The sequence below is a fragment of the Paralichthys olivaceus genome, chromosome 23 (assembly GCF_024713975.1).
Source record: "Paralichthys olivaceus isolate ysfri-2021 chromosome 23, ASM2471397v2, whole genome shotgun sequence".
In the NCBI taxonomy this organism is placed as follows: Eukaryota; Metazoa; Chordata; class Actinopteri; order Pleuronectiformes; family Paralichthyidae; genus Paralichthys; species Paralichthys olivaceus.
The window spans coordinates 17,026,618-17,052,011 of NC_091115.1; the positions used below are offsets into that span (position 1 = coordinate 17,026,618).

General features: G+C 42.1%; 1 protein-coding gene across 2 annotated transcripts in view; it reads left to right on the top strand.

The window, feature by feature from the left end:
- Window positions 1–24,810, top strand: part of scube1 (signal peptide, CUB domain, EGF-like 1) — a 96,730-nt gene extending 71,920 nt beyond the window's left edge. Inside the window, exons 9-23 of one of the 2 annotated variants that reach the window (XM_020099780.2) lie at window positions 7,749–7,871; window positions 10,146–10,262; window positions 12,123–12,245; window positions 12,351–12,470; window positions 14,311–14,409; window positions 15,004–15,120; window positions 15,240–15,398; window positions 15,501–15,704; window positions 16,400–16,561; window positions 16,843–17,010; window positions 21,418–21,579; window positions 21,752–21,949; window positions 22,831–22,983; window positions 23,374–23,453; window positions 23,583–23,870. In XM_020099780.2, coding sequence (XP_019955339.1) covers window positions 7,749–7,871; window positions 10,146–10,262; window positions 12,123–12,245; window positions 12,351–12,470; window positions 14,311–14,409; window positions 15,004–15,120; window positions 15,240–15,398; window positions 15,501–15,704; window positions 16,400–16,561; window positions 16,843–17,010; window positions 21,418–21,579; window positions 21,752–21,949; window positions 22,831–22,983; window positions 23,374–23,453; window positions 23,583–23,735 — 2,138 coding nt within the window. In that variant the 3' untranslated portion in view covers window positions 23,736–23,870. Of the gene's footprint in view, window positions 1–7,748; window positions 7,872–10,145; window positions 10,263–12,122; window positions 12,246–12,350; window positions 12,471–14,310; window positions 14,410–15,003; window positions 15,121–15,239; window positions 15,399–15,500; window positions 15,705–16,399; window positions 16,562–16,842; window positions 17,011–21,417; window positions 21,580–21,751; window positions 21,950–22,830; window positions 22,984–23,373; window positions 23,454–23,582 lie in introns of both variants that reach the window. The other variant, XM_020099781.2, reaches the window with a different exon arrangement.
- The last annotated feature ends 584 nt before the right edge of the window (window positions 24,811–25,394 follow it).

Below are 25,394 nucleotides of genomic sequence, written 5' to 3' on the forward strand. Positions count from 1 at the left end.
TGCTAGTAGCCTGGGTGTCCATGTTGCCTCAATAAGGGGCCACAACTCTGTGGCCCCTTCCGTGTCCACACTGGTCCAATGCACCCTATCCCTTTAACCTTACATGACTGCAGCAATACAGGCAGTCCCCTGCCTGGCCAAACCCAGGCCCACATCATTGGCTGTTTTATTGTTGTGTAAAACAGAGAATGTCCCTTGGCCCACATGCACTTGTGGACTGTTTGTTATTAAAAAGAATCAAGCACTGGGGTCGTTTAATACCCGAATAAATACACGCTGCCTCCCGGCCTGATGTCTGTCCTCTCCACCGGCAACACCCTGCGAAGAAAACCAACACTCCCAAGAAACCTAGATCCTCTGTACTCCGTAATTATTTGGAGAGGTTCAGGTTCCTGCAAATGCATTCCATTTAATTGCTTTTTACTGCAAATATTTGGTAAAGCTACACAACTCCTCTCCACTGTGTGCAGCTCGTACTCTTGAGATATGAGCTACACAAGCAAGTCTAAATGAATTAGGAGACAAGAGTTTTATTCTCGGTTGATATGTTTCAACTTGTTTTTCCACCTCAGCCTTTTTCTCAGGAGCCAGGCAGACAGACAAGGCTCTTACATAACACCGACCCTGCGCTTGACCTCTGGATGCTGGGGTCAGAGGTGACAAGTTAGGATTCATTTACGCTACCTTTAGCGGTGACGGATGGTTTAAGCTGCAGTGCTGATCAATCGGGTCGGTCAGTGGGTCCTAATCAGGCAGCTGAGCCCCGCAGCAGCATCAGGGTCTCTGCTGGAGTCAGGTTTCTCATTCCAAACACTGAACGTCTTGAATACAGCCCCGAGGCTCACAGAGGAGCAGGCGAGGGGGTGGAGGCCTTGTTTCCTTTGGCCCAGGTGGATGTTAGCAAGCCTTCTCATTTGGCCCACATCCTCCTCCGCAGCCGGCACAGTGAAGAGTTCACATCCAAAATATCTACCTTGGAAGAAAAATGTATTCCCCGAAGGTCACTCTTCAACTGCCAGTAGATTCAATTCAAATTCAATCGGAGGCCTATTTGGGTTATTGAGAATCTGTGTTAAAAAGGGCCAGATGTTTTTCAGTGCAGACGGACACTAATCGATTGCTCAGAGTCACATCAAACAAAGTTCTTAGCTCAGTGAATGTGATGCTCTGCTCATGTTCGGTCCATAGCTCCTGAAGACACCGAATCCTATAGGCAATACTAATACCAATACTAATATCCCCCCCACTCATCAATCGGACCCGCTTGAGCCACAAAAATATTCATATACCACCTGAAATGAACCAGACCCAAAAACCATCAGCTGTCTGTCTGTCTGTCTCTGTCTCTCTCACAGCCTGAACCTTCCTGCATGCTGATTCCTTCACATTACAGTTTGAAATATAATGTGAAGGTCACATGCTGTTCTGCAACAACCAACATCACAACCAAATTAGACTAATGCTGCTTTCAGACACGCAACCGTATTTTCTCTGGAGGGGGTGCATGTATGAACGTTACCTGGAGGGAAATCCAGTGGTTTTTCAGGGGGGGGGCAATTGTTGCTACGATGGCTAAAGTTATCTGTTTAATGGGTAAATACATGGATCCATGTCGCTCCGCTCACTTTAACACTGAGTCCTGCAGTTCATGGAACTGTGTTTTCACTGTTTCCACTGTTCTTCAACAAAGTCACTTACAGTCTTCACATGAACAAAGTCTGATCTCACTGCGTGTGTCGCTCTGAGCGGGTGAGTAGGGACGGTATTTCAGACAATGGCCTGTTACGATGATGATTTAAAAACATTCATATGTAAACTCGTCTCGAGTGGCGAGATGGCAGGTACGGCATGATTGGACCAAGGTGCAAGTGCAACAGCTTACATATGACGAAAGCCTGTTAGTGCGTGCCCTCCTGATAGTCATAGAGATTGCATTGCAGTGCCTGCAGTTTGAAAAAAAAAACGTTTTACAATGAAAGAACCATATTGAAATCGCCCCATACTCTTTTAAACAGGGCTCGACGCTGCAGCTGATTGGATGATGATATTCAGAGGCAGCAAACTGTCTTGAGAATTTGTATAATTTAATACGTTTTAATAATAATGATCTTTAACCAAATTAATCACTGGGTTTTCTTTGTTTTCTTTGGGAGGGCGGCGCCCTATCGCCCCTATTGACCAGCTGCCCCTGCTGAAAACAGCTCAAGGGAGGTGTAGCCTCATGTTATAAAACCTGTAGTAGTAGTGCTGAGTTTTGTCCATCACAATAAAAGTTCTCATATAGAACATGGTTAACACAATATCATGCTATGTTTTCATTGAATGATCTTTCACAATTTTAACATCATGTTCTTATTTCCTGGTAACTTTCCATTTATACTGTAAGAACTTTTATTAGCTATGTTTCATTGGAAATGCACTGTGTTTGCCAGCTTTTTTACTTTTTTTTTTTTTACTATTTTGGTTGTTAAATTGCTCTTAAATGTAATTCTCTGGAGCATTAAAGGGGCCTTTAAAACTTCTAAATGTGGCTTACTAAACCTGCAAATTGCGAGTCATATGCACAGGGTCGAGGACAGTCTGTCAGCTGTGTGATATTTAGAGAGACACAGCTTTTAGCAAAGGATGGAACTATTGATTCGAAGGTGGGAGTGAGATATTGATCATTGAGTAAATATCAAAGATGGATCCCAGGAGATAGACTCTATGTGTGTGTGTGTGTAACTGTGAGTGTGATTCAACCTCTCTCCTGCTATCCATACACAGTGCTATGTGAGTGTTAATTAGTTGCATCCTCATTAACAAATGCTTCCTGTAAGATGGCCTCTGGCAACCCAGATGTTTGTTCATGATGACATCAAGATGCACGTCCATGTGTAACACAAACACAACAGTGCAAGAGTCCTACCTTTTTATGTTAATATGTTAACATCATGGTGTCATGGACAGCAATGTTTGTGTGTTACTCATTCTGCTGTTATCTCTCTGTTCTCCTTTACAATTAGAAATGAAGCATCGCGTTAGTTCATGCAGGACACGGAGTCATGTGCTCAGCTGCCAGCTACTGATTCTCTCACCAAAGCGGTCCCTTTTTAAACAAAACCTCATCCTCACTGATCCCTGCTCAGCTACTCTGCCAGCCACGCCTGCTGCCGGCAACTTGCCTCCACCACCGCAGCCTCCACCTTTTAGCACCGAGTCCAAACACGGTTGTGGTGAAACGATATTCATCTTAAGTAAACCTTACCTTGCCTGCTACGCCCACCGGTGGGTTCTGCACATGTTCCCTGTTTTATCTTGGCATGCTGCTCGGCTAACCCAGGGAACATCCAAAGAATAGAGCCTTCAGCGGCGCTCATAACTGTATCCCCATTGTGCAAGAAATGGGTAAATCATGACAAAGTGTTCTTGACTGAATAAAAGTCTCCGTGAACCAACTCTTGGTATTGTTACTGATATCTGCAGTCGCTGTAAATTGAATTTGTTCCTCTAATAATGATTTTGGTGAGAAAATAATGCAAATGCATGAATAGATAGAGGAGAAGAAAACTCTGACTTTGTCTGACCTTATCAGTCAACCCTCAATGCATCCACTTTGGATTTGCATTGTCCTCTCTCTTCTCTCCCAACTTTATTATTTCAAGATGTGCAGACGCTTAATGTATTTATTTAAGCTCAAAGCTTATTTAAGCTCCATTAAAGGTAATTATATATCCCGTTATAAAGAGCAGCCATCCCTGGAGTGGCCATTAAGTGAGGGTATATGTGGTGATTCTGTCAGTGTTTGTGGCTTCAAGAATAATTACAAAGCTGTGGCTGAGTTGGATAGACCCGGGGTGGTATATGTTGTTTTTACATGGGATGGTGAAGGCAAAGAGGGAATGTTGAGGTGTGTACGTTTCTTAGTGTGTGTACAGTTGTCCTTACCAACACCTCTGTACACAGGAACCAGTTTGCCTTAATCTTGAAGCCTTTCTCCTCGTGGTGTGTGATATATTTAGTTTACAAATTCATTCAAACATCACTAAATGCAGGATTGTCTTCTTTAGTCTTGTTTGAGGCAAATGTGCAGCATGTGCAACCTGAGAGGAGATGGCAGCCATCCCTCCTGCTGTGTCACTGTTACAGATTAGCCCTACAAGCTACTGTCCTGAAGGAAGAACTGGGACACGGCTTGGATTGATCTTTTCTTTAAAAATAGAATTGTATAATTTAAAAAAAGGGTATATATTATCTATCATTAACCATAGAAATACAACACAACATGAGGGGGGAAAAAAACAAGTAAAAAAATAATTTCAAAAAAGTCATCCATTTGTTCACAATAAAAAACATATTAGCTGTTGCCCCCCTCCCTCACTGGAGGATGAACTGTGTTTCAGAACGGCACTGATTCTTTAATGACAGAGGACCCTGAATATCTCCCTGTACCACAATGTGGCAGTAGGTGGCTTATCCTTGGTCCAATTGATCAAAATAAATTTTTTGGGCCAATAATAGCAACTTGTCATAAGGTTTGAATTGTAAATGTAGCAGAGCCACCTCCTTTGAGGGAAGGCCAAGAATGAATAGACCTGGGTCTCTTTTAACCCTTATCTGAAAGATTTCAATTCAATTTTATTTGTATAGCGCCAAATCATAATAAACATTACCTCAAGGTACTTTACATAGAATGTCAAGACCTTAAAAATGTATAGAGAAACCCAACAGTTCCAACAATGAGCAGCACTTTGGCGACTGTGGAGAGAAAAACTCCCTCATTAACAGGGAGAAACCTCTAGAAGAACCAGGTCATCTGCCTCGACCAGTTGGGGTGAGCAAAGAAAACGGGGGAAGGAGATGAGAGATGGGTGGAAAAGAGGGGAGAGAAGAGTGAGAGATAGTGGGGAGGGAGAGAGGGGAGAGAGCCCAGGAACACTGGTGCACCATCAGGTATCAGCTCTGACGAGGTCTAATGAAAACAATAAGAGAGACAGAGAGAGAGAGAGAGAATATGTGGAAGCAAATGCAAAAAAACCCTCTACTGCTACAAGGAGGTACCAATTGACCTGAGTGTGTGACCCTCAAGTGCCCCCGCTCAGGAGGTGAAAGGTCAGAGAGCAGAGGTCAGAGACACAAATTAGCAATGCTAACATTAGCAGCTGTGGGAATAGATGCCCAATCGTTATTATAGTTCAAAAGGGCAAACTGTCAGCGGGAAGGAAAAACAGAGAGGAGAATTAGCAGTAAAATTAGTGCAGATCTGCTTCTCCTGGTTGGGTTTATGTCCGACACGTGTTGGCTTTGCATGCTTCCATCTGTCCTTGCAATAAATCAAATGATGTGTACATAATACTTATCTATACAACTGGGGCTTTAGCGTCAGGTGCTGGTGTGAAATGAAACCATGGTATAGACATAGCGATAACGGCTGTGCAAGCAGGAAAGCTCTGAAAACTTTTTTTCTGTCACTATAGCACAAGTGAGGAATTTATTGCTTCAGTTGACTACAATTACCATCAACACTGATTGGACAGCCACATAAAAAGTGGTGAATTTTCCCTTTAATAGCTTTTTCCTGCACTTTATTAGATTCGGGGGAATTTACACAGTAGCAGCCCGAGCCAAAGTTACCCCCGAGATAGTGGTATGTTGCTGTCCTCCAAGAAAAGTGTCAGTGTTTGTATTTTCAGCAAATACCCAGTAACAACACATTTATACTGAGAAAGTCAAGTGATGTTATTGATGATAAAACTGTTTCCAACGAATAGACCACTGGTTTATTTTCCAACAGGGATTCGAACTAGTTTTGAAGCCCACATTAATGATGTCATCTCCTTGATAAGGTTGTGAGAATTGGAAATTTGTGATTTGTAGCAGATAAACAATCAAAAAGTTTCTCGTCCTTGTTTCCATCAATGTCTTCCCACTTCTTCTGTGTTTGGCTTCTTCTACCTTCATCCATGCTCCTTCTCTATTTCTAGATTTGTTCCCCAACTCAAGGGTTTAGGTGGTAATCCCCTACAGTTTTCATCACTTAAAGCACCAATCAAAAGGGGCTTAGCCTGTGTAATCTGCAGACTATTGCCCCCTCCCTCCTCCTTTGCTCCTGCTCCTCATCCTTCTCCTCCTACTTGCTCCCATTTCACCCCTCTCGCCCTCTATTTTGTTTCTGTTATGAAAAAGCTAGTCATTAAGCAAACAAAAGATGGTACAAGACATGATCTTACAGTTTGGGTTCATGTGAGGGCATGGCAGTCTGGAGGAAGTGAGAGGTGGATGCGTGGAAGTTTTTGAAACCAGATCTGCCAGCAGCTTTGCGGTTGGCACGGCCTCCGGATTGCCTTGTACACCTGGGCTGGAGCTCAGGTAACTAAAGGTTTTATACCACTGGGTTTCTATCAGTGGACACTTCTTCAGTGGACACCACTTCTTCTACCACAAACACAGGCCTTTCTGTTTGTTTGACTGCGGGACCAACATGATTATTATCAGCATCTTAACACCTTCTTACGTTTTACACTGATGGCTGAAAATAAATTATACTTCATTTTCACTCCATTTGTAAAAGTAGGGTTTAGAGACAAATTAGAGAAGGGAATCAGAGAAGGCTGTTACCACCTCTCTGCTTGGCACGATTAAGAAATGACTTTGCACTTCAAGGCTCACATGTGATTTAGACGATGCTTCCCTGAAACTCTGTGAACTCATACACACCTGGTATTAATGTGTGATTTTTGTGATCTGATCTCCAGTGGACTGCTCTAAGTATTGGTTTGAACACACTCAGATCGGATATGGATCCGATCATGCCAGACCACATTCGGAGGTCGTCTGGGCCACGTGTCCACATTCTTTTAACAGTGTGAGGCGGCTGTGGCTGAGGGGGTAGAGCAGTTGTCCTCCAACCAGAAGGTCAGCCCAATGCCGAAGCGTCCTTGGGCAAGATGCTGAACCCCCCCCCCCCCTAAAAAATGGTCCCTCATAGATCTTGAATGCACCTATTGTAAGTCGCTTTGGATAAAAGTGTCAGCTAAATGACCCGCTGCAGTTTCCCAATGAATCAAACTTACTTTTGTGTATTCTCATTGATCTGTTTGTGACCATCGCCACAATGATTGATACTTTCCTTAAACTGTCAAAATATTTCTCAAGCCGCACGAGATTCACTCTCCTGACTCGTCTGTTTTGCTAGCTCGTGCCGACACAGACAAACACAGAAATGATGTGCGTGTTTGTTTGTATAGGGTGGGCAGGCGAGATCTGATCTGAGATCCAATCACAGGCCACATTATAATGTCAGGTGTGAACACAGGCACTCAGAGCTGTCCACTTGTGATCGGATCACAAAGAACCACATGTTAATCCCAGGTCTGTACAGGGCCTGACGCTGTTTTCTTTTCTCACCAACGTTTTCATTACTTTACATTTTCTCTGACCCGTGTCTGTCATCTTGGCTTCCTCTTCTGTAAACCTACTGAATTAAGGAACTTTGTGGCATGTTTGAAAAAAAAATTTGCTGGGGAAAATGGTATCTGTATTTTTCCAAATGAAGAAACCACTTTGGTTCATGTTCCAGGTAACAAGCATATTATTTAAACAAGCCCCAAGCTAAAAATACAAAAACTGCTCCTTGCTGTCTTCTGGAGCCGATGCCCAGCACTGAAAGCACCATTCCAGTACGCCCAGCACAATGAACCATTGCTAACTAAAAACGTTAATAAAAACAAGGGGACTGCATTTGTCATTCTTTTAATTTGCTCCGTCAGACATCGACGAATGCCAGGAGAACAACGGAGGCTGTGATCACTTCTGCCGGAACACAGTGGGCTCCTTTGAATGCAGCTGTCAGAAAGGCCACAAACTGCTCACAGACGAACGGACATGCCAAGGTCAGTGACTAACTAATTCTTACTTTCAGACTCTCACTTTCTGAAGTAATGGTCACACACACACTCACACACACACACAGTTGCAGCAGCATAGCTGTCTTCCTCAACTTGAGTGTGCAGCGTACATGTAGAAGCCAACTTGTGATCTGTGGTAATGTTTGTACAACCAAAGGCAGATTCCTGGTTGCAAGTCACAGCAAGAGACAGAAGCATAGACAAATAAAATTATTTTTATCAACAACAAAATCTGTTACCCAAAGCCACCAAAGAGTGAATGTGGGTTTCTGTCGAGTGAGTGTGTACGTGTATGTGCGGGTAACATCAGAAGTGCTTTGGGAGTCTTTAATAAAGTGGTGTTGAGTGTTTTAAGTCATATCATAGCATCAGTGCCTGTTGCGGACACACCTTTGCCAGTGTGTCATGTTTGCCAATAGCGGCCAGGTTTGTCTCATCTACTGACATCTGGCCTGTTAAGCTTCAACACGAGCTTTAAATGAAATATAATGTTTAATCTGTCAGCTCTGTCTGTGCCTGGGAGCTTTTCCAGAGAAAATAGCTCAGGGTACTACACCGGGCTAGTGATAGAGCATTTGCCAGAACCAACTGAGAAATCAGTGCAGGAAGATGAATTGTTTGCCACATTTGCACGAGAGATTTCCACAAAATATCCCCTCTATTCTAAATGTTTAGAGAGGCACAAAGAAAGAATGAATTTTTGTCAGCACTCAGATAAACGTCAGCTGTCACTGTCAAAACAACTCATCATAACCAAGGGTGTGTCTCAGGAGAAAAAAAGCCAAACCAGAAACCAGCAGTCATCTTCTTCATGTTCCTATAACATAAAACAATCGTAGACAACTTCAGTGTGCCCAGCTCTGTTTATGTAAACTCTCGAATCAGGTGAGCTATTCCAAAGTCCTCTCTTGGACAGTTTCCTGGAGTATTTACTGAGCCAAGATCCAGGCCTAACTTCCTCCATATAACAAACTCCATTATATCATGTTATATTATTAGCCCTGTTAAGCCCTACAGACAAGTCTAAAATAAACCAGCTCCAAATACTGACCTCTATTCCTGATAGCTATGATATTTAGACACATGCACAAGCAGATGTGCATACATCTGCAGGAACGCACACAGCACACATGGAGTTGGTATTGATGTTTTTCAGAATTGGAAAATTGGATACTTAAAGTAGGTTTCATAGCAGAATTAGAATTCCTAAACTGGTGCTGAAACCGTCAAATATTTTTCAGCAATATTTAAAGGTACAGTGTGTAGAATTTTGGGACATCTAGTGTTGAAATTGCATGTTGCAGCTGAACACCCCTACATCACCCTCTCCTTCCAAACATGAAAAAGAACCTGTGGTAGCCTTCAGTTAAAAACTCAAAAGGTGTTTAGTTTGTCCAGTCTGGACTAATGTAAAAAACATGGCGGCCTCCATAGAGAGGGTCCCCTCGATGTAAATATAAAGTATTTAAATATAAAGGGCCTTTTCTGGGGTAAAGAAAACTACAATTCATAAAATTTAGATGAAACGAACTAGTGAAAACATCATGAGGATTATTCTACATTACATTTCTGCCAATAGTTCCCCTTCCACCTAAATCTTACTGGACCTTGAACTAGCAATGATGAGGCAGTGCAGTTTGCTGATCATCGATGCTGCTTTGAACCGTTAAAGGTTAACACCTACAACAAGTAGAACTCAGCTGATACTGTGGCTGGCTCTTGTCTGTAAGCTCCAGCAGCAGATGAAGTCTTCGGACACAATCACAGCGTCCATGGACCTTTCTTTGTGGATGTAAACACACAGTTTCATGATGATTCCTTGTTACTGGTTACATCTCGATAGCAAAACGACATTTCAACCAAAATATATTTTCCATTCATGATTGATAAACTCCTCCATCTTGTTAACTTAAAGCCACCAAACAGGTGGCTTTTAAATTAAAAATCTAAAGTTATCTTTTTTATGTAGAGACAGCTGCAGACTCTTCAAGTCAATATTTTCACTGGATGACTGGGATTAGCAATGATGGGTAAACTTGAAAAAAATATAATGTAGTCCTACTTCTACTGGACACTGGCTGCATGACTGAATCTGTTTATTGATGTGCCTGAGATGGAGAACAGAAAAAAACAGCAAATAAAGTCACTGACGATGATTTCTCACTAATTTCTCCTTTTCCCCTTTCCAAACTCTTTCCACTGCAAACAGTGTAGCTACAGTGTTTCTCATCAGTCATGTTTCTCCTTGGTTTCCCTCAGACATTGACGAATGCTCCTTTGAGAGAACCTGCGACCACACCTGCATCAACTACCCTGGCAGCTTCGAGTGCTTGTGCAACAAGGGATACATCCTGTATGGCCTCACGCACTGTGGAGGTGAGGGTCTGCTCGGATTAAACTGATTTCCAACAGCATGCATGAAACAGTCAACTGGCCTGGAATTTGAATTGTGACTCAACAGGAGTGTGTGAGACTCTGTTTATGAATCTGAAAGGGAAAAGAAAATCTTGTCTCCCCGAGTGTACGATGTTCCTTTGGGCGTATGCAGCACATGAGCCTGTTCACCACATTCATACAGTGTATCTATGAGCTGCACTTCCTCTATCACACATTGATCACTCACTGCCAGCACAGCAGCATGGAACGGGGGGGGGACTGGGATTGAACTGCTGACCCTCTGGTTTGTGGATGACCTGCTCTACCTCCTGAGCCACAGCCACATGCATTGGTCAAAAACAAAATCCTTTGGTCTTTGTGAACAGAAATAATGAACAGGTTGAGTTGTACAGTTGTATAATATATATATAATAATACTGTACAGTTGGAAAGTCAGATTTAATCACAAGTGGTCACTGGAGACATGTAGAGACACATTTTTTATAATCCACTTTTAATTGGATCACCAGATACGTTTTGGTACCAGGTCTAAACACAGCCTATGAGTCTGCTGAGCCATTCACAAACATGAAACCCAAAGAATGTCTGCACAATTGGGTTCAGACTCACAATAACAGATATCTCTGGTGGTCAGGTTTGGGGTGGCGCAGCAAACAGAGGCATCAGGTCACATATTCATTATTCTGTGGAGATCCAAAGTTTGTGTTTACAGCATATCAACGCTGGTAAATGGTTTGTATTTATATACTGGTATATGGACTGGTATATGGTGTGTCTCTTGGTCGTCTTTATCTGTGTCCTCTACGAGTATGGCACCACTTTTTTGTGTTCTAACATACAGCCCCTCTGGAGAATCTCTGGACATTTTCCACAGTTTAGTGCATGTCCGAAAGCAGCTCTACTGTGTACACTCGTAGCTCAGTCATCATGTAGCTGTGACGGCTTTGTCGTTGCACTGACTGACCTCACTGGAGGTCAGCATGAGAGCGGTCGTGGTTCGATCCCAGTCTTCCCCATTCCGAATGCTGAAGTGTCCTTGAATGAATGTGAATGTAAAACTGGACTGTAAAGCGCTTTGAGTGGTCGTCAAGACTAGAAAAGTGCTATATAAATACAAACCATTTACTATTTACAATATAACAAAATCCCCTCTGTGACTGGAAGAAACCAGGTTTAATTTAGGCGAATGCAACAACAAAATGGCCTGGTTTTAATATGTTCTCTCCCAGTATTTTGTTATTGCTTAGTAGAGAGAGTACTTACTTTATTCTCTGTAAAGACTTTAAAGACTGTAATAAAAAAAGTAATAATGATTGGGACTGTGTAACCAAAATGCTGATGAAATATGTTGTGAAAGAAAAACAAACAACTTTGATTTGACTTCATGACCAAGACGTCTGGCGTAGTCCATGACTTTTCCCATCTCTGCAAATTTTATTGTGCAGAGCATGGGCTACAACCTCCATGACATATGGCTTCTGTACACTTGGCTGATTCTTTTGTTGAAGAGGTCAAGGAGAAAAGTTGCTTGACTACTCAGGTTCTTAGGTCCATATGAAATGTCATGAACAAGACAGGGAATCCATCAGTTATCTATACTAACTGTGAACTTAGTCTTCTTCTTAACTAGCCCCAGTCTGCATGGGACTATGTGAGGAAGCCACAGAAAACCCATGCAAACACATGGAGAACTTACATGTCCACAGAAAGAGAATTCGAACTTGGACCATCTCTTGTCTATAATAATCCATATTTCTTTTCTCCCTTTCTAGTAATTCAACTAGCTTACCTCATCAGTTTAAAGTAACACAAAAACTGCTCTTTATGGTTGTGTCTCAGACATAGATGAATGTAGCATCAACAATGGGAGCTGTGAGTTTGGCTGCGTAAACACTCAGGGCAGCTACGAGTGTGTGTGTCCGCCTGGACAGAAACTCCATTGGAACAGGAAAGACTGTATCGGTAAGTACCAACTCTGTTTGTGTGTGTGTGTGTGTGTGTGTGTGTGCCTCTGTGGGGGCATGCACGTGTGGTTGTCATGGTGATGTGACTCTGTTTATTCCTCAGAGGTGGTGAAATGTCTGCCCAATGGGAAGCCAGCACCCCGCGCTCAACTGACCTGCACTAAGAATGGAGGGGCAGAAGTCTGCTCACTCTCCTGCCCCTCCAACGCCCTCTTCCTTGCAGGTACACACACACACACACACACACACACACACACACACACACACACACACAAACACTTTAGTTCAAAGCATTGTTAGCACAAAAGCATTAAGATAAAGCCACTTCAGCTCAGACATATTCTAAGAATGTCTGCTCTCTGAGCTCATTCCACAACTTCTCCACTGGGTTAAGGTTTGGACTCAAACAGGTGGATGTTCTAAGTTTGAAGACATACTGTTGAAGATTTACTTCCATGTTTAAAGTCATTGACCCCCAGCATCATCAAGCTTCTACTCATCTTCAGCTGGTGGGCAGATACTCTGACGTTATTCTGTGACGATAAACTTGTAAACTAGAAAATGGTCATGGTCATAATCATGTGCATCAGTAAATTTGAAGTCACAAAGAAGCATATTCTAAAAATATATACCATTTTGTATCTAATTTTTATTTAGTGCATCATTTAAAAATGATGGTTATTATCAGAGCCAATTGGCAAATTAGATTAGGATTTACACAGATGTTAGACCTTGATAGCATTATCATTGTGAGCATTTAGCTCAAAGGACTGGTGTGCCTAAATACAGCCTCACTTAGCAGGACTGGAGACTCAAACTTACTGTATTATTTTTAATAAATACTTATTTTATGAATATTTTTTGTAGCATCTTTTGTATAATGCAATAATAAATACATAAAAATAGAAAAGAAAGAACTGTTCTGCAATTTAGCTTACTGTGGTCCAAACTACAGTCAAGATGTACATATATCTTATATGTTAAACATATTCATAAGCCTGTGTGACTAATATACATCCCTGGATTTATTCATCATTGCACTTTTGTGGTATTGTTTTCTCTTTTCTATGTTTGTTAATTCAGATTTGGGATATTGATATTTAAGTGTCAGTCTGTATTTTGTCTGGAAGTTGTCTGTAAGTGACCTGGATGTGAATGAACAAGACAAGCAGGAAAAAGAACAGATCTAAAAGTTGTTGACTCAGTAATTGATGTATGTTCCACTCCTGTAAATCACGGTAAGAGGCCCCGAACAGTCCGCTGTCATACTTCACACTTTGCTGCCCTCTGCTGTTGGCGTTCTGCAGTCACTCCTCATCTCGTCCCTCCTCTTGACACTGCTGATGCTTGATGAAGGCCCTGGAGCAGTACCTCATCGCTGTGTTTGTGAACTCCTCGGGGGGCTCTCCACTCAGACTGATGTGTTTTTCACTCTCTGAGGTTTTCTTGGCTTCAGCCTGCCCAGCACTTTGGCTGGCACCCAGGCATCTCCTGCTGCATTACTACTTAACACACATCTGTAAATCGATGACATTCTTTGATCACAATGCTTTTTCCATAGCGTGGCCCTTCGCTCTGTTTAACTTGGCCACCGCCGTGTGAGAATGATGGATAGCACTCAGGCGTGAGGTGAAATATTTGTTTTTCTCTATTTGGAGTTCTTTTTAATTTAGGGGGAGGGAGCCATGTAAATTCCTGTGGCTGAATTCATCCCAGGCTCATAGGTATTTAATGGCTTTTATGACCTCTGAGAGTTTCATCCCTCATTTCTTACTTGAAATATGTCTTTGTGTGTGTCTTCATCAACGGGATTCATAGATCTTTCAATTGATTTATCAAAGAGGGTTTAAAGTCACACAGCGGCTCTGTCTGCTCTCTGATACTGGAGGAGGTCATACAACATTTACATTATTTTTAATTCTCAACACTGACCATTACCCATTGCTAAGTAAAACACATGCATCTTTCTTATCAAGATGTCAGTTTTTCTTTTTCTTAATAGGTCAGTAGTCTAATGTGTGTATGTATGTATGTGTGTGTGTGTGTTTGTGTGTATCTTACAGACTCAGAGAACAGCTACACACTGAGCTGCGGAGTGCCAGTTCAGCCTGGTAAAGCTCCTCAGAAGAGGAACGCCACCACTGCCTTACCCACCTGTGCCGGTATGGTAGGCCAAGAATAATGGGAGATGTTGTTTTCAGGGTTATGCTTCACCTCCTGTATTATTATACATTCGCAACAAGGAGAGAAACTCACACTGTGAACACTTTTAACACTGTAAGCACAAACTGACTCCACTTGCTGTGTTTGTCTGACAAACTGGCACAAAAGATATTTGGTGGCTAGTTACTCAATCATCTAACCTAGACAACAGTTAACATAAATAATATACAGTAACAAGAAATACTGCATGGTATTGTCTGAGTCTTAAACCAGTAAGTATTATATAGTACAGTCTTGATTTAAAATAATTAATACATTTGATTCAGTGTTAACCAAATTACTAAAACTCTCCCCATATGATGGTGGGATATTAGTGAGGGATCATGTCCTTGTCTATGCAGAAACCTTTATAGAGGCTTTGGGATTGGAAAATATGAACAAGCAGCCGTTGCAGTTATGAAAGATGGTGTGTTATTTTATAGTTAAGAAAGAGCAAATACAGATGAAGGGGGCAGAAAATGTTTTTGTACACTTGTTGGCACGATACCACATCTCATGATTAATGGTCCTCCATTTTGTTCTGCTGTGGAAAGACACACTAGCGCCGCCCATCAAACAGAAGGCCAGGTTTAAGATCAAAGATGCCAAGTGTCACCTGAGGCCTCGCAACAAGGAGAAGCACAGGGATTCATCCAAGCCGAACCTGCAAGGTACAGACCCTCTCACAACGAGTCTCGTACGGGGTCAACAACATCTCAGCCAAGTGTCGAGGAAGCCAAATGCTATCTTTAAACTGCATTTTAACACACTGATCTTTTCCACCTGGAAGGAGGCCAGTTCCCCTGCACTGATGACTGTCAGGTAACTTTTGTCAACCTCAAATGTGACTCATCCAAGAAGCGTCGGCGAGGACGCAAATCGCCTTCAAAAGAAGTTTCCCACATCACAGCTGAATTTGAGATGGAGATGAAGGAGGAGGAAGCCTCAGGTCTAATATTCTTTAACCACTTGTATATCTGATATTAATCTATGAATATGAATTCATACCGTATGGAATAGATTGTGGGAACTGACAAAATGTTTGCCTCAGACTCATGCAATGTGGACTGTGTGCGGGAGAGGATGAAGCAGAAGTTGCAGAGTGCCATGCGGACGCTCAGGAAGTCCATCAACAAACAGCAGTTCTACATCCAGTTCTCTGGGACAGAGTACGAGGTGGCTCAGAAACCATCCAGGGTACCGGAGGGAGCTGAGGCCTGCAGCACCGGACAAGTCTTTCGAGAGGGAAAGTGTGGTAAGTGTGTTGTCAGAATGTTTTTCTGTGAGCCCGTAAACGCCTGGTATTAACACAGCTCTCAGTGCAGGTGTGAACGCACTCAGATCGGATCTAGATCACGCCAGACTACATTCAGAGGTGGTCTGGGCCACATGCTTCCACATTCTTTTAGCAGTGTGAATACAAATGCATCCTGGGTGGCTTACTCAGATGACGTCCCTTGATCCGCCATAGTGTCACTATGAACCTAAACCTATTTTTACTCTTATCTGTGCTCATTTGCTGATTGGCCAAAATATCAACACTGACCAGGACATCATGACTGATACTTTTTTTAATTGGTGAAATCTCAAGATTCATTCAGCGCCTCCTGGTGGCTCTATCTCATGCCGAGACACAGACACACACAAACATCGGACACATCTGTTAACTCAAGAACGTCTTAAAACAAAATTATTTGGTCTTAATTAACACGATGTACATGTTCATTTGCATGTAGAGCGGGGAAGTTAGATCTGATCACAAGTTGTCATAGGAGACACATTCAGGAAGCATTTTAACACCAGGTAGTCGTACATGTACTTAACGCTGGCCACTTGTGATCGGATCTCTCAGGACGGATGACAATACCAGGTCTGAACTGGGTTGTCCTGTCAAAATGACAAAAATCATTACGAGCCACAGGAAGTACTACCCTGTGTCTCCCTCCGCAGTGAGCTGTGGTGTGGGGACGTTCTACAGTGGAGAGCAGGAGCAGTGTGTGCAGTGTCCTCCCGGCACATACCAGGACACGGTGGGTCAGCTGTCCTGTGAGCCATGTCCCAGTACTGACGGACAGGGTGTTGCTGGAGCCAAGAACGTGTCTCAGTGTGGAGGTAACTCACCAACAGTCACTGAAAATGCCTTGTTTCTTGCATTCATCTCTCACTAAAACATATGACTTAATTGCCTTGGTGCAAATAGGTGCTACGGGTCATTGCTGCATTGATTTAGATTTAGTACAAACACATAAATATCATCTTCTGATGGAAATCACATTAAGGCAAACCTATCCTGAGCTACAAAAGCCAGAGTAAATGTTCACAGCTCTTCATGTGGATTTGAGTTCGTTATTTATCATCAAATGTTATTGAATTTCTGTGACTCTGGCCCTTAGGTCAGTGTCCAGCGGGCCATTTCTCGGCTGACGGATTTCGTCCATGCCAGCATTGTCCGCTAGGCTCCTACCAGCCTGAACCAGGCCGAGTGCTCTGCTTTCCCTGTGGAGGAGGCCTCATGACCAAGTATGAAGGATCCGTCTCTTTTAGGGACTGTGAGGCGAAAGGTGAGGCTTTGTCAACACGTGTCACTGTTTTCATAGACATGTTCGTGTGAGACACTTTCGATCATGTTGTGTCTACTGGGTGTCTGTCTATACAATGTCTGTTTAGAGTTAGTACATGCACAACGCAACGAGAGGTTCACGCCTTCACTATAACAATAATTAATCCTCCGCAGGATTCAAGTGAGGGTGGTGCAGACGGCAGAAGCAAGATGTAACCTCTGCTGCAGAGATCACATGTTTTTGTTTACAGCACATTGACACCAGCGTTGGCCCTTATCACCAAAACCCCTCTTGACATCTTTGTTGGTGTCTTCTTTGTGTATGACGACGCTTTTTCATCCAGAGATATTTCTTTTCTTTTGTATTTTTCATTTTTGCGTCATCAACCCCCTACTTGCTCGAGGTGAATCCTGCAGAGGATATCCTGCTACTCTTCCTGCAGATTTTCTGCAGACTTGATATGAATACAATACAATAGCTGGCCACCCCTATTATATGTGATACTCAACAAAGGGCAGGCTACTATTCATTTAAGTCAGTACTATGTATTTTTCACAAAAGTTAATTTAAAAGAAAACAACAAATGGAGCCAGCTGCACTGCTATCAATGTCTGTCTGACCAAGTGACCATTTGTAGGTGAATGAGGGGGGATGCTCTCCCCTTTTACCCAAAATGACAAAAGAAAATCCCTCTTAGTAACCTCCCAATTGTGCCATCTCCCAATTCCTGATGAGAGAGTGCTGCGTGTGCAGACTGTTTGTGTTAATCCTGCTAAATAATTAGTGAGTTTATTTTTAAATGTTGAGACCAACTGAGGGACCCAAAATGGGGTCAGAGCAGAGATGTTATAAGAGGTGCACAGTAAATACTGACCAGAATAGTTGGCGAAAAATCAGACTATGGCGGCCAGTAATTATTTGGAAACACAGATAAAGATATACATAATACATTAAAACAATAGGCTGTGGAACTCAAAATGTTAACAGTTCTGTTAGTCAATGAATTTCCGATAATTACTCTTTAAAATAAAAAAAACTAACTAACCCTAACCCTCAGTCTATGATTCATTAACTCTCATAATAATATTTTCCATCTATTATTTTATCTAGTTTATTTACTATAACAGCATAGAATTCATACATGAAAATACATTATGACTTAAACATTTTTTATTATGTGATATTTTGTTAATCCAGAAACTCCTTACTGGTGCATGCTGTTCCTATATTTTGCCTTTTCATTCTAGTAAGCCACCCCAACATTCTCAGTGGCCTCATCAAAAATGTTCTGGGGTTGCAACTGAGTAGTCATACAGTGCAAGATCAACCACAGAACACACCTCACAAATGCACCTCTCTGATTTAAGTGGCTGCCTTTTACCTGCAGCAATGTTTTATGGTAATCTGCTCACTTTGAATGAAGCTCAGTGGGAAGTTCAAGGTAACAGCAAAGTTCACTTAATACACTAAACAAAGCAAGTTATTCCCTCGAGCTAATGCTAATTAATATATCAACAGATTGTTGAGAAACAACTTGTAACGACCTCAGACACAAAGCTGGTGGACTCAAATGCAGGACTCTGTGAATATAACAAAGGTTTATTTCTGGGAAAAAGATGCACAAACAGAAGGCGCTCTCTAGGAGGATATGAAAAGTAACAAATAAACACTCACAAAACTGAGAACCGAAAAAGACCTTAAACTTGATAAAGACCATAAACTTGACCTGACAGTGATACTCCAATAAACACTCATGGACAGAACAAGACAAACTGGCACAGGACAAAGGGAGACGAGGCCTATTTATACATGAGGGAGGGGAAAACAGGTGAAACCAATCCGGGGCGGAGAAGACGATCACCAAGGCGGGAAAATTACACAAAGGGAGGAAGTCAGGGTCTGAAACGAGAGGGAAAAGGGTACAAAATAAAACAGGAAGTCCACGACGAGACTAGACGTGAGTGAAGTTTAACTTAATATAGAGTGCTCAAAACACACATGACTAAACATGAACTAAACTCAGAAATGGCATAACTCTAAACATTAACATGAATAAAATTAACATAATTGACGAGACACAACACAATTTTCCCACACTAGTATTCAGACACATCGCTCTGACAGATGAAATTCAGCTCAGGCGCCCTCCATTTGTCCGGATCACCTTTAAAATCTACATTTTGATTGGAGTCCACCTAAGGTAAATTCAACTGACTGGTCATGTCTGTAGATCCCTGTCTATATGAGCTGACAAACCATATCAGAACAAAGACCAACCCACGAGGTGGTAGGTCCTGCAGAGCTCAGACACAGCCAAGCCAAGGCCAAGTGATGGCTATAAAGAAACTCTGTTACACTGAAGGCTCCCAGGAGCACAGTGGCCTCAAACACATTTGAAGCAATGAGGAATCTTCCAAGATCAAATAAAGTCAAATGGTCTTTAAGGAGAGTTGGCCAAGAATTTGATGGCCACTGTGGCTGAGCTCCAGAGAGGAGAGAGCCTTTAAAACACACTTTGATTTGTGTGTTTAGTGATAGTGAAAGATTTCAATGGAAGTGCTTAAAAGAAGTGTTCTTGTCACTTAAAGGACAGATGACCATAGCATCTAATACATTAGGGATATTTTACTGTGTAATTTGAGCTTTTCATCTCACACATCAAAACTATATATGTTAATACTGCCTTTTAATTACATTTACATTTCGTTAGCATACATTTCCAAATACACTTTAAGTTAAAGGTTCAGTGTGTTAGACTTAGGTGAAAGGGATCTATTGGCAGAAACTGAATATAAAATAGTCCTTGTGATAGTTTCACTCGTGTGTTTCATCTAAATTGTAAGAATTATTTTTTTCTTTACACTACAATGAGCCCTTTAAATTCAAATACTTTATATTTACCTCTGGAGCAGGTCCTCTATGGAGGCTGCCATGTTTTTTACAGTAGCCGAAACTGGACAAACTAAACACCTTTTGAGTTTTTATGACAACTGAAGTCTACCACAGTTTCTCTCATGTTTGGAGGGGAGGGTGAGGTGAGGGGTATTCAGCTGCGACATGCAACTTCACCACTAGATGTCTCTAAATTCTACACACTGAACCTTTAAATGAACTGAAAATGTACTCAAAGCACTTTAGAGTAAAAGTCGCATTTACCCAATCATGCACCAACACAGTGCTCTCTATCACACACTATTATAAACACAGCCATCAGGGGAGATTTGAGGTTCCCCAAAGACTTGAGGTGGTGGGAATTGAACCACTAACTATTCTTGTTAGTTGACGACCCTCTCTTACTTTTGATTCCAACCCAGCTTCGCGTGACTCTACTGTCCTAACATGAGGGAGGAGTTTGTGTCACCATTGTAGAATCTTGACCAAGAGAAGCAATCACAGGGTCCTCTATTTAAGTGGATGCCTGAATAACCTGAGGCAGAACAATGCAGTGACCAGGCTCCGTGTAGCCATGAAGTAAGAAAGAGCAGGTCACCTCACTGCCATGTAGGCCAGCACCAGAGCACTCGATAACGCTAATGAAAAAGTAGGATCAAGTGCAGTGGACGAAGGAGAGGAGCAGTGTTGGAAAAAGTGGGAAGGTTGAATACAAGCCAGAAAGCAGTATTTTGGATTAGTTGCAGATCTCTGATGGCAGGGGAGGTGCTATAGTCCTGGTGAGGGTATGACAAACATCTGGATCAGCACCTAGGCCAAAAATTGACTCATCTTGCTGATGTTGTAAAGGAGGAATGTACAGGGGCTACAGGGGAACAGTTTGTCATTCAGGATCACACACATACTGTACTGTCATGGTAATGAACAGGTGGCAGTGAGCGGATTTCCTTTGAGGAATAGAACGTCTGCTGACTGTCAAGGTCAAAGGGATAGTTCACCCAAAAATATAAATTCACACTTCACCCACCCCTCATACTCATCCCCCAGGTGAGTATGAGGGGTGGGTGAAGTGTTTGAGTCCACAAAACACTCTTGGAGGTTACAACTGCAGCCAAATCCAATACAACTGAAGTAACTAGGGACCACTTTTTCAAACAGAAAAAAACTGAAAATGCCTCCATACTGCTCCTGTGGTGTCATCCAAGTGTCTGTAAGCCCTGACATTCAAATTTGACCTTGAAACGGAATTATTTACACCATGTTTTTAGCCTAAATGTCTGATATTCTCCTCTGGAGCCACGATCACGTTCGCACGCACTCACTGCACAAGCTCGCACCTCTATGCTCTCGCCCAAGGGAACATCAGATGTCGTCTCGTGCCCCTTGGGTGAGAGCATAGAGATACATTATCTTGTTTTGAGTCGAATTTGAGCCGGCCCCCACATATTGACTGCTATTTATGTTGTCCATTTTCATTCAGCTCATACAGTATGCTGACTTCTTGTCCCTCCTCAGTGCACTGTGCTCCTGGACATTACTACAACTCCAGTACCCACCGCTGCATCCGCTGCCCAGCAGGAACCTACCAGTCTGAGTTTGGGCAGAACTACTGCATCACTTGCCCTGGGAACACTACCACTGACTTTGATGGTGCCACCAATGTCTCCCACTGCAAAAGTAATGCTGCCTATTGCACTAAGTGTTTTAGTATTTAACTGAGGCTATTATCCAAATGTAAGATACTGAGTGCTACTACAAAATAAGCTTCAGGGAATCTGATAGTTGTATTTTCAGTCCGATGTTGAAGTGATGTAGTTATGGTGCTACGTGTCTGTTATTCTGTCCTCAGACCAACTGTGTGGCGGTGAGCTGGGTGAGTACACAGGCTACATCGAGTCTCCTAACTACCCTGGAGATTATCCGTCTAACGTGGACTGTGTCTGGACTATCAACCCACCACATAAGAGGCGGATCCTCATTGTGGTACCAGAGATCTTTCTCCCCATCGAGGACGAGTGTGGAGACGTGCTGGTCATGAGGAAGAGTGGTAAACAGATACTCTAATGCATGAGTAAATGTCTCTCTCCAGTTTTCTGTCAGTGAACTGTTTAGATATATTTATACTTCCTCTCAAGAGCCTTATGGTATTTACTGTCTCCCGTCGTTCTTTTATAGCTATTGAGCTATTTTGAGCCATACAAACACCACAAAGAAAATGTCTTAAATAGCTGGAAAGACTTTTTAAGGTATTTGATCCGTCCGTTAGGCCAATTGAGTCTCCTCTGGGATTTGACGATATGAAAAATTTCACAACCTACAAAAACAGTGAATGAGGAGGAAAGCCAAACACTCTGACCTGGCTCGTAATTGTGGAACAGACAGAAATGTGCTTTTTATTGTTATGGTGGCTCGTAACTCTTTACAAAAAGCTTTCCATATCTTTGATATGCACCTAAAGACTTGGTTAGACAAGTGATCGGCAGCTTCATGGGCACAGGGTAACAAAGAAAAGGGCAACGAAATGAGCTGCTCTGGAGAATCGGTCTACTATGGTGAGGATAACTTGAAAGGAGGACAACGGTCAGCTAGGTACTGCTGTGAACACGTCAATGCAGTGAACACGTCATGCGCATGTGTGAAAGGCTCTGGTTAAACTCCTTAGCTGATTTTCTGGATTTTACCGTAGTGTCCGAGAGCAGTTGAGGTGAGAGGTGCTCTGACAGGTGATTGCACAAACCCAGAACACAGGACCTGGTTTGCCTCCTTGCTCTCAGACACACTTAAGCAAAGAGCAGAGTAAATGTTCTCATGTGGCTTTTAGTGATTTTTTAGTCTGTAAATAAATCATAGATCTGAAAACCTCCCTGATAGTCTCAGAAAATAGCAAGGGCATAGAAATAAGCTCTAATAATGTCACTCTTCCTCCAGCCCTCCCCACCTCCATTACAACATACGAGACGTGTCAGACCTACGAGCGGCCCATCGCCTTTACCTCTCGCTCTCGCAAGCTCTGGATCCAGTTCAAGTCTAACGAGGGTAACAGTGGCAAAGGCTTCCAGGTTCCATATGTCACCTACGATGGTGAGTCAACTTATTGTTTCTGATTTTCATGGTGCCATCAACCTTAAAGGTACAGTGTGTAGAATTTTGTGATATCTAGTGTTAATTGTCATAAAAACTCAAAAGGTGTTTAGTTTGTTCAGTCTGGACTAATGTAAAAAACATGGCGGCCGCCGTAGAGAGGGTCCCCTCGATGTAAATATAAAGTATTTAAATATAAAGGGCCTTTTCTGGGGTTAAGAAAACTACAATTCATACAATTTAGATGAAACGAACTAGTGAAAACATCATGAGAATTATTCTACATTCAATTTCTGCCAATAGTTCCCTTTCACCTAAATCTTACACACTGGACCTTTAACTCAACAAACTTAGATCATGTGTTTTATATAATACTTCTACTACTTTCAGAGGACTACCAGCAGCTGATAGAGGACATAGTGCGAGACGGCAGGCTTTACGCCTCTGAGAACCACCAGGAGATCCTGAAGGTATTGATGGATACGTCAGCTGCTTTCGGTTGTTCTGCTGGAACAAAAAAATAAAGCTTCAGGAAAATCCTAACGGTGGGTGACATGTCCAGTGTGGTGACACCCTTTGTCCATGTGTCTTTTTTGCAGGACAAGAAGCTGATAAAAGCCTTGTTTGACGTACTAGCCCACCCCCAGAACTACTTCAGGTACACGGCTCAGGAGTCCAAAGAGATGTTTCCTCGTTCCTTCATCAAACTGCTGCGCTCCAAAGTGACCAGATTCTTGAGGCCGTACAAATAGACGGGGCCTCCCCACTGTCCCGTTAAAGACCCCCGTCACCCTGCGTCATTCCAGATCCATTAACTTCTCCCCTGTCTCAGCCAAATTTTTCATGTATCCATTCATTAGCGTTTCATACCTCCATTCGACTGGTCCTAAATTCTGTTGGTCACATGTTGCCTTTCCTCATCTTTGACCCATTTAAGTAGTAAAACATGATTAACTGATACCCCTCCCTACACTGTGTGCAGCTTTTTCTATAAGGTTTGACTGATAAGGGTTTTTGAAGGCCAGTATTGAGGTTTATGCGATAGTAGAAGAAACCTGCTATATTTCATGTGTATATATTGTTTCTTTGAAAATTTGACCATTTTATACGTATAAGTATCGATTTCCTTTTCTCAGATTAGTATGTTACAGATTTGCGACTCTGAGGCAGTGAGGGTGCAACATCTTGCAATATTGGTAGCGACTCTTCAAATTTCTTATTAAATTTAGACACAGCACAGTCTAAGGTCTAAAGTTAGATCACACATGTAACCAACCCTCATTATGTGTTGTCACTTGAAAGATTAGAAGAGAAAACTATTAAATTCAATTCAATTTTATTTGGATTGCGCAAAAACACATTATCTCAAGGCACTTTACAAGAACGAACCTACAGCAGTCCGATTTAGTAAATTAAATTACAAGGAAACTCTTCAATTAAATCACATTTGATATCATGTTTTACAGACCTGTTGTGTGGCTGTAGTCCGTACTGATTCATAACAGATATACGGATGGAATTTGAGTTGCTTATATGGTTTTGATTATTTTTTAAAGCTTCAGTTCCAAGCGAATAAATGAAAAGATCTCTGGTTGTCATGTGTAAACCAATGTGAGGTATAGCATGTTAAATGTGGGCTCACAATTAAACCAAAAAGAAAACATACTTGTACAGTAAAGGAATAGTTCCACATTTTCGAGAAAATGTGCTCGCCAGCTTTCTTGCTGATGATTCAATCAATCTCATTTCTGTTCAGTAGACATAAAACTGCAACCAGCATCTAGACAATTCACAGATTATCGTGGTATAGCTTGTTTGCTTCGTGTGTGGAAAAGAAAAGAAAGAAGAAATGGTAAATTGGGGGTCCGTGTTTCTTGGGTGCAAGGACTCCTGGTCCGATCCTTGTCCTCATGAAAGCAGTTATTTTTGTACCTACATGTAGAGCCATGCTGGCTTATCTTCCCCTCTAACCCCTCTAACAGTCTACTAGCGTCATATTTAACACACAGGTATTAGAGTTGTATTGAGCTTCTCGTCTTACTCTTAGCAAGAACACACATTTAAAATTGGGTAATATTAATCTGTAAAGGCTAAAAAAAAAGGAATTAAGTATGTTTTCTTAAAGCTGCACCCCCAGTATGTCAAGAGAAAAGGCCAGTGTTAGCAAACCTACATTTCAGTCAAACCCTATTTCTGCACCCCAAATATGTATTCCTCTTGTCTCTTAACTTTTCCCAGACTTCTAGACCTTCTCTACCTGTCCTCTTTTCCCTCCACCCCCCTCTCTCTTTTTTATTTTGTTCTGCTTTGTTTTTTTGTGTTGTTGTTTTGATTTTGTAATATTTATACTGGACATGTCAGAACTTGCAGAGGCCCACATCACAGACATTAAAGACACGGCATACATACAT